This window comes from Brassica oleracea, chromosome C7, assembly GCF_000695525.1.
Source record: "Brassica oleracea var. oleracea cultivar TO1000 chromosome C7, BOL, whole genome shotgun sequence".
Lineage (NCBI taxonomy): Eukaryota > Viridiplantae > Streptophyta > Magnoliopsida > Brassicales > Brassicaceae > Brassica > Brassica oleracea.
The window spans coordinates 16470262-16480016 of NC_027754.1; the positions used below are offsets into that span (position 1 = coordinate 16470262).

General features: G+C 34.2%; 1 protein-coding gene across 1 annotated transcript; it reads left to right on the forward strand.

Annotated features, from left to right (window-relative positions):
* The first annotated feature begins 1853 nt into the window (after positions 1-1853).
* On the forward strand, positions 1854-7550 carry LOC106302704 (probable LRR receptor-like serine/threonine-protein kinase At1g29720). Its single transcript, XM_013739160.1, has 26 exons — positions 1854-1857; positions 2263-2295; positions 2406-2583; positions 2648-2719; positions 2816-2887; positions 2964-3035; positions 3149-3220; positions 3541-3612; positions 3711-3782; positions 3873-3944; positions 4023-4091; positions 4195-4266; positions 4368-4430; positions 4510-4578; positions 4665-4715; positions 4803-4844; positions 4922-4965; positions 5056-5441; positions 5522-5717; positions 5794-5814; positions 5919-6074; positions 6146-6237; positions 6388-6598; positions 6690-6921; positions 6997-7150; positions 7224-7550. Exons 1-26 carry the CDS (start codon positions 1854-1856, stop codon positions 7548-7550), a joined length of 2904 nt encoding a protein of 967 aa, XP_013594614.1.
* The last annotated feature ends 2205 nt before the right edge of the window (positions 7551-9755 follow it).

Here is a 9755-nt window from a genome sequence, read left to right on the forward strand (position 1 = left end):
GAAGGCGCGCAGCGACCTCCAGTAGTCGCTCCAGGCTTCGGGAGCGACCTGGAGGGGTCGCTGCGAGACGTCGCTCTGGGTCGCTCTTCGTGAGCGACCTCGCTGTGTCGCTCTGGGTCGCTCTTCGCGAGCGACCTCGCTGTGTCGCTCCGGTCACGTCGCTCCGGGTGATGGAGACGCGAGCGACCTCGCTGTGTCGCTCCGGTCACGTCGCTCCGGGTGATGGAGGCGCGAGTGACCTCGCTGTGTCGCTCCGGTCAAGTCGCTCTGAGATGTGTGTCACAGCGACTTCATGTAGTCGCTCCGGGAAGTCGCTCCAGGCAGTGCTCGTCCAAAGATCACTCTAATCACCTCCCTTGAGCTCCAAATGTTCCCAAATGTCTCCAGGAACTCCATGTGGTACTCCAATACCTAATAGAAACATATGTATGCAAAATGCAACCTAGACATGGCTAAATCCTAATCCATATGATGAAAATGCACATGAATAAATGGATAAAACAATGTGAATATGCAAGATATCAACCCCACCGGTAGTAGGAGTCCGCCAGGAGTTTTTGGTTTAATACCGATATTGTAGCAACAAATCTGAATAAATGCGGTAATTCACGAAACATAGCTATTTTATAGTTATAACCGATTCATACACAATTTTAAAATTTTAAATATTAATGTACATGAATAATATAAAATTGACATTAAAATAAATAACAGTTCAAATAAATTACTTACTTATTGTATTACTGATAATTATATATGTACTAAAAGTCCAAGAAACAAAAAAATATTCAATACTGTATATAATTAGTATATAATAAAAAAATAACATTCAAAACAAATAACAATCGAATGCTAATATCATAAAACTTATGTACAATGAACATATACGGTACATTTTTAAAAGTTAAAATAAATATCCGCACGGATATGCGGATCAAAATCTGTTAAAATTCGAGTAGTTAGACACCGAGTTTTGTGGAAACCAAAACTCAAAAGAAAATAAAATCAGTGATTTTCCCAGTCAATAGTTTTGAACCCATTAGATTCAAGTGAAAAAAATATTTTCTTAGTACATAATAGGCAGTGAGATCTTTAATCTAAGAACAGTCAGTTTACTGTTATTAAACCTAAAAATATCAATTGATAGGCTGGATTTGTGAAATGATCTGTACACAAAAATGAAATTTCTTATTCATTTTCTCAAAATGTAATTTTTAAGCATTAGCTTTCTCTATGGAACTATTGTATAAAATACTCTACTTAAAACGGATGAATTGACTTACCTAGAAAAGGACCAAATTGACTCAAGTCCGTATAGTACTTTAGTACCCTATTGCACGAAATTATAACATACTGACAGATAACCAATGAAATTATACTCTACTTAAAACGGATGAATTGACTTACCTAGAAAAGGACCAAATTGACTCAAGTCCGTATAGTACTTTAGTACCCTATTGCACAAAATTATAACATACTGACAGATAACCAATGAAATTAAAGTGGAGTAAACTAATTTTTATTCCAACTAGTTCTTGGATCGAAAGGAAAATACATGTCAACTATCAAGAATGTTGATTAACAATTGAACAAAATAACCAACTAGTTCAAGTGTTAACACATGAAAATTCATGTAAAATTCAAATAGTCTTATTGATGCACAACTGATCAACCCCTCCAGTTTTCATTTGTTAACAAAACAAGCCACAACCTCCAAATTAGGATTCAAGAACTACATAATTAGAATCGTTTATGCAAGGTTCTGTTGAGAATGGTGACAACAATGCTTTGAGAATCATGAAATCTCACTAGTGCTTGCGATGCATAAAAGTAGAATACTAAAATGCAACAGAATGGGTGAATAAACTTCGTTGTAAAGTTTTTCCTTCACATTGTATATAAATAAAATCAGAGAGACTGGATTGTAATAAACTAACAAATACATCTCTCCCGCTTTAAAAAGCAACCAGACCCCATGTGTAGACTCTTAATCTCAGCTTAGTCAAATTACATTCTCGAGACACTTCACATCTCTCACAATTTTTAATATAGACATATATATCTAACATTTTTATATAAATATTGGTATTTAAGAAGGGTTACTAATTAGTACTATATATATGTAGTGTTTTGAAGTCATATGTAGATCACTTGAACATAAATCTTCCATGTCTTCAGCTTACAAGCTCATGATCATGTCACAAAGGCGCCATTTTAGCTCTCTTCTCACTGTTTTTATTTTTATTTGCTTAATCTGTACAGTCTCTGCTTCTCCTTCTCTGCATCCAGATGAAGGTTTATTATGGTTCTAACTTTCAATGCATTTATATTTCCAGACAAACATGGTTTATCTTTGTGAATTTGAACTAAAGCATGATTTTGTCTCTAATTTGTGTCTTTTTCAGTGAAAGCCCTTAAGGATATTGCATCCACACTCGGTGTCAAGCACCTGAACCTAAGTGAAGATCCCTGTCTCACAAAGACTCTGGTGATAACTCAAGATGTCCTCAAGGAAGGACATAACAGCACAATTAAATGTGACTGTCATTTCAACAACAACAAAACTTGTCATATCACACACTTGTAAGAAACTAGACGTGTGTTCTCTGCGTTGGGATCCATATAAAAAATGTTACTTCATGTGCAGTATCCTTAAGACATTCAGTCTTCCGGGCAGACTTCCACCAGAACTCTCAAAGCTTCAGTATCTTGAATCGATGTGAGGAGGGATCTTTGTGTTTAGTTTCCTCTGTTTTCAATGTTTTAGTTGACAAAACATTATAGAAAATGGAACTTATTTTTCTTGTTTGTGCAGTGACTTATGCCTTAATTATCTTTATGGCTCAATACCTATGGAATGGGCCTCACTGCCTTACCTCAAATCTATGTAAGTTTTTTTATCTCGAATTTCTTGTGAAGGAAGTGAGAAATGCATCTAAATTTACCTTAATTTATCTTTGTAGCTCTGTTTGTGCGAATCGATTATCAGGAGACATTCCCAAAGGACTGGGGAAGTTTATTAACCTAACCCAACTGTATGTTTTACGGTTTTTTTTTTTTGGTCATCTCATGTGATTACATATATTATTTAATCCTTACGGAAAATTCAAAATAAAGCTTTTTTGTTTGTTTGTTTCAATGACTTCAGAATTCTGGAAGCCAACCAATTCTCTGGAGTTATTCCTAAGGAACTTGGGAACCTGGTTAACCTAGAAGGATTGTAAGCAAGAATATGTTAATCACACTTTAAAATCACCTTTTCAAGATTAGTGATCAGTGGCGGAGGCAGCAGACTGTTTTACAGAGGTCAATTTGTTAAATTTTCAGCATTTCATCAGATTTTCAAAGGAAAATGCAAGTAATTTTTATTTTTTTGAAAAATCCATAGGGGTCAGTCATGTGACCCCCCTGTTTGTTTTTGAAAAATCCATTCTCATGTGACCCCCCTGGTTACAACCTACCTCCGCCACTGTTAGTGATTAGGGTGTTTCTTTAAAACATGAACAACTAATCTTGTTTTTGATTTGCTGGTTCTTCCAGAGTACTCTCTTCTAACCAATTAGTTGGGAGCGTACCCGAGACATTAGGAAGACTAAAAAATCTGACAAATCTGTAATATCAGCTTTCTTTTCCATTATAAGATTCCTGTTTTTAATCTGTTTAATTGTATAACCATTATGTATTACATTTTTTCATTGGTATATCTGTAGCCGTTTTAGCGATAATCACCTTAACGGATCCATCCCAGAGTTTATAGGCAACTTATCTAAACTTAAAAGATTGTAAGCCAAGAAATCATGCAGTAGAGTTTTTCACAGCTTGAAGCTTTACAATCAGCTTCATTTTTCTGACTTGTGACTATCTTTAATCAGAGAACTCTACGCAAGTGGCCTTAGAGAACCTATTCCAGACTCCATTTTTCGTCTAGAGAATTTGGTTGATCTGTAAGCAATATTCTTGCAATACATCCAAGAAGATTGCAAACTATAGACACATGTATCCATTAATTTTTTTCTATGCAGGAGGATCAGTGACACAACTGCTGGATTGCGACAATTTCCTCATATAGTTAGCAAGAGCCTAAAATATTTGTATGCAGTATACCTCATATGTATTTATGTCTGTGGTGCAGAGAAGATCCTGTTTATAATACATGTGTTAATGACTCATGATTGATTCTGTTAATTTTATCAGGGTTCTCAGAAACTTGAACTTAACAGGACCTATTCCAACAACTATATGGGGTCTTCCCAAACTCACGACTCTGTAAGTTTAATGTATATATAATAAGATATCACTCTGCATTTTTTGAAATACCATCTAATTTTTTTGACTATGATACTTTTTGTTTTTCCTTTCCTGTGCAGCGATCTTTCCTTTAATAGACTGACAGGAGAAATACTCGCAGATGCAGCCGCGCCAAAATTTACGTATGTCACATAGTGTTGAATCATTAGAATCTTTTAGAGTATGAAATAAAGTTCTATGAACTCTATTTTTTGTTTTCAGATATTTGGCTGGAAATAAGTTGTCAGGAAAAATTGAATCAGGACCTTTCCTTACTGCAAGCACCAATATGTATGCCCAGTGTCACTTTCATGTAAAAAAAATATCTCAACCTTATTAGGCTAATCTCTTACTTTTTTGGCGTTTGCAATGAACAGTGATCTTTCTTATAATAACTTCACTTGGTCTCCAAGCTGCAGAGAGAGGGAGTATGTTCTGCTATTGTTATCATACGTACTGTTTTTTTTTTCTTTACAACTTTCTGAAAGCTTGAAGAAAATAATGTTTTGATGCAGCAATGTAAACACATATGAGAGCTCGTGGTCAAAAAACCGCCTGTAAGAACATTTTTGAGCACTCTTATCAATCAAAGGTCACTGTGCACATTCTTATTAACTCAACTTTCTTGATACAGAACCAGCCTTCTTCCATGTTCCGCCATAAGCCAGTGTCTAAGTTGTAAGTTTTGTTTCTGTTTGTCTATTGTTTTGTTTCCATTGTTATTTTTTTGAGTTTGAGTATGGTTTTGAAAGAAATTCCTATGTGCAGATATTAAATCGCTTCATATAAACTGTGGAGGACCTGATGTAACTATCGAAAACTCTCGTGGAAGGATTTTATATGAGGGTAACTATGGACTAACCGGTTCAGCTACAAACTATCATGGGAAAAACTGGGGATTCAGCAATACTGGTGACTTTATGGATGATGGACAACCAGAAGATGCATACTCAATTTCATCAGAATCTACTGTGTCAGCAAAATATCCTGAACTTTATCAGACAGCTCGACGTTCTCCCCTGAGTCTGGCTTACTTTGCTTTTTGTTTTGAAAATGGAAGCTACAATGTAAAACTCCATTTTGCGGAGATTCAATTCTCAGATGAGGAACCATATGCTAGGCTAGCCAAACGCTTCTTTAACATTTACGTTCAGGTACATATACATCTTTTAGCTGCGGATTCCTCAAGAAGGTTTTTTCAGCATCTTTGGCTAATTCTTTGTTATCTGTTTAGGGGAAGTTGATTTGGGAGGATTTCAACATAAGAGAAGAGGCTAATGGAACTCACAAGGAAGTTATAAAAGAAATGAACACGACGGTGACTGATAACACTTTAGAGATACGGCTTTACTGGGCAGGGAAAGGCACAACGATCATTCCTAAAAGAGGGAACTATGGCTCTCTCATATCTGCAATCTCTGTCTGTCACAGTAAGTACAAGTTCTTTGGTATAAAGTAGCATCATGAGCTTGCATCTTGATTCATTTCTTGTTCTTGTTTTCCCAGGTTCTGAATCTGAATGTGGCGGTAAGAAAAAGAAACGCCAAGTCTTATTAATCCAATTTTCAGCTATATTTAGGAAAGAATATGGATCAATATTTCTCTCATTATTTTCTTCTCTCCATCTTCAGTTGAAGTGATGACTCCTCCAGTCACAAAAGAACACAAATCAAGAATATATCCTCTCATTCTCGTCATAACAGCCTTGATACTCTCTCTTGCTTTCTTGATTTTCGGCGCATTCTACTGGAAGAAATGTGTTAGAAATGCAGATTCAGGAAAGAGAGGTAATATCAGTTAAAGTTCTGTTGTTGGTGTATTTCTAAAAGAAAGAGCTAAAAGATCTAAATGATAACAGGTTCCTTCAGTTGGAAGCAACTAAAAGTTGCAACTGAAAATTTTGATCCATTAAACAAGATTGGAGAAGGCGGCTTCGGATCTGTTTATAAGGTACAAAGTGTTTTTAAGTTCAAGAAGTATCAAATTTCACCAAGGTGTTGGTGGCCTAGTGGTAGCACAAATCACCCTTGGTACACGGAGATTTATTCTTTAAATCGGAATATCTAAAGGCTGACACGTGCGAGTAATTTGGCAATACAGGGAAGGTTACCAGATGGAACACTGATCGCGGTAAAGAAGCTATCGTCAAAATCATGTCAAGGTAACAAAGAGTTTGTAAATGAGATCGGTATGATCGCTTGCCTGCAGCATCCAAATCTTGTGAAGCTTTATGGATGCTGTTGTGAGAATAATCAGCTTCTTCTTGTCTATGAGTACTTGGAGAACAACTGTCTTGCTGATGCATTATTTGGTAATAAATCTATTAGAGACCAATGATTTTTTTTTTTTGCATTCTTCGCCGGTCTTGAAGTTGATTGTTTTCTTGTAACTGGTGCATCCAGGAAGAAGCGGTTTGAAACTAGAATGGGGAACAAGACACAAAATATGCTTAGGAATCGCGAGAGGGCTTGCTTTTCTTCATGAAGATTCAGCTGTTAAGATCATTCACAGAGACATCAAAGGGACAAATGTACTGCTAGACAAGGATCTGAACTCAAAGATTTCGGATTTTGGGTTGGCTAGGCTTCATGAAGACGAGAAGAGCCACATTACCACCAGAGTTGCAGGAACAATGTCGGTCTTATACAAATGAATCCAACATTTGATAATGTCTTTGAATGTCATGTTAAAATGTTGTTTTGGTTACAGAGGCTACATGGCTCCTGAATATGCAATGAGGGGTCACCTAACAGAAAAGGCAGATGTTTACAGCTTCGGTGTGGTGGCAATGGAGATCGTTAGCGGAAAGAGCAATGCTAATTACACACCAGATAACGAATGTTGCGTTGGTCTTCTCGATTGGGTACTCAACCAATACTTTCCCCACAAGGATCTGCGTTGCGTGCTTAACAAGGTTCTTGATTTTTCAATTTCAGGCGTTTGTTTTACAGAAGAAAGGAGCTTTCTCAGAGATTCTGGATCCGAAGCTTGAAGGAGTATTCGATGTGATGGAGGCAGAGAGAATGATAAAGGTATCGCTTCTATGTTCCAACAAGTCTCCTACCTTAAGACCAACCATGTCGGAAGTTGTGAAGATGCTTGAAGGTGAGACAGAGATAGAACAGATAATCTCAGACCCTGGAGTGTATGGAGATGAACTGAGGTTTAAGCGATCATCAGAGATTGGGACATCGTCTTTACCTTCTGACTACCTCGTGTCAATTCCTTCGTCTTGTGAATCTGCTTACAAATTCTCTGAATGAAAAAAATATAATCTATCATTTCTCACTTAATTTTAAATAGTCTATATTCTTAGTTAATTATTAGATTTTCATTTTTATCCCTACATTTCTTCCTAAATTAAACTTTTAAATTTTAAATCTTAATTGATGGAAGTACAACTTGGTATACCTAGAGTTATAATTATACTCTGTTATACAGTTATACCAAGATTACCTTGAGATAATTGTATTACTTGGTATAATTATAATCTAGTTACACTAAGTTGTACAATTGTCTGAATATAGCTTGGTATTTAACAATGGTACAACTTGGTATACCTAAATTATAGTTATAGCAAATTATACAATTAATTATACCAAGTTATAATTGAGTGATTATATAACTTGGTAAAATAATTTTCTGGATTTGTAATTTTATTTCAACGATTTTCAATTTGAAATCGAATGGAAAGGAAGGGAAAACAAAGGAGACGAAATCGAAAAGAATAAAAAAATTGAAAAGCAAACGCGAAAAACTCCAACCCAAAATAATTAACATATAATAAATAATTTGGAGGGGGAGGGGAGAGAAAAGAAGAAGAACATATAATAAATTATTTGGAGGAGGGGGAGAGAAATGATTAAATTAGGTTCAACGGGATAGTATAGTTAGTAAATAGATAGATTCAATAAGGATTTATGGGTCTTCTCATAATTTTTTTGAGTAAACTTAATAATAAAATAAATTAGATATAAATGGAAGAGTATATACATTTAAAAATTTGAGATTAAGCATATATCATCATTTGATCCAACTTATCATATATTATTACAACCTGAGGGTTATCATGTGGATACACTCAAAAGATATGAAACGATGAGTGATATTTCTCAGTTATGCTTTTGCAACCTCTACATTCACACAAAGAAAAAAGAATTTTACTTTCTTTCTCTCCAACATATTCTTTTTCCATTTCATATTATATGTACACAAATGTTAAAAATTCTACATTTTCCACAAATATCACTAAAATATAATTTAAAATTAATTTACTCTATAAATAAAATTAGTAAAAACACAATTGATTACACAGTTTTTGATAAAATAAATTTTTTTAATTTGTAAAACCAATCAAACTTTCTTTAAACATCATACATATATATATATATATATATATATATATATATATATAGAGAGAGAGAGAGAGAGATCTATAATCTAAGAATATCCACTTTAGTATGATTGAGAACATTCTAGTACTGTTATTTGTTACAGATCATAGAAGATACGAAATCGAGTGTTTTTTGCTTGGAGTTCGGTAAGGACGTCTTTTTTAATTGTCATACTAGGATAAGACATGCGCTTTCCGCATGGTGAATTTATATAAAAATTATTTAATAAATATCGTATGGAAAAATAAAATTTATATTCTTGATCGAATTAATATTTTTGGCCCTTAAAAAATTTTTAAAAAACTTTTTTGTTAATTACATAATTTGTTTACTGATGAGCTGATCCCATTTTTAAAAATATTTTAGGTCAAAAAATCACTTATCACATAAGAAACTAACGTTTAGGCCGAAGAATCTCATGCATACTATTTGGTTACAATGAAACTATGTCAGCTCGATTTTATATCATGATATAGCGATTTAAAAGTTAATTATGGTTATGAGAAATTTACGTTTACGTGCCAATCCTATCTATCTTCATTATTTTCCTCATTTTTGTTTCGTTTTTTTTATTTTGGTTATTGCTCGATATAAATTATTTGGAGAGGGGGGGGGGGGGAAAAAGAAGAAGAACATATAATAAATTATTTGGAGGAGGGAGAGAGAAATAATTAAATTAGGTTCAACGGGATAGTATAGTTAGTAAATAAATAGATTCAATAAGGGTTTAAGGGTCTTCTCATAATTTTTTTGAGTAAACTTAATAATAAAATAAATTAGATATAAATGGAAGAGTATATACATTTAAATTTTTGAGATTAAGCGTATATCATTATTTGATCCAACTTATCATATATTATTACAACTTGAGGATTATAATGTGGATATTCAACACTCAAAAGATATGAAACGATGAGTGATATTTCTCAGTTATGCTTTTGCAGCCTCTACATTCACACAAAGAAAAAAAGAATTTTACTTTCTTTCTCTCCAACATATTCTCTTTCCATTTCATATTATATGTATACAAATGTCAAAAATTCTACATTTTCCACAAATATCACTAAAATATAA

Excerpts from the sequence above, each read along its gene's own strand:
- LOC106302704 (XM_013739160.1), top strand. Across the intron at positions 4,579-4,664 it reads CTTACTGCAAGCACCAATAT|TGATCTTTCTTATAATAACT; the intron begins GTATGCCCAGTG and ends TGCAATGAACAG. Across the intron at positions 6,238-6,387 it reads GCTTCGGATCTGTTTATAAG|GGAAGGTTACCAGATGGAAC; the intron begins GTACAAAGTGTT and ends TTGGCAATACAG.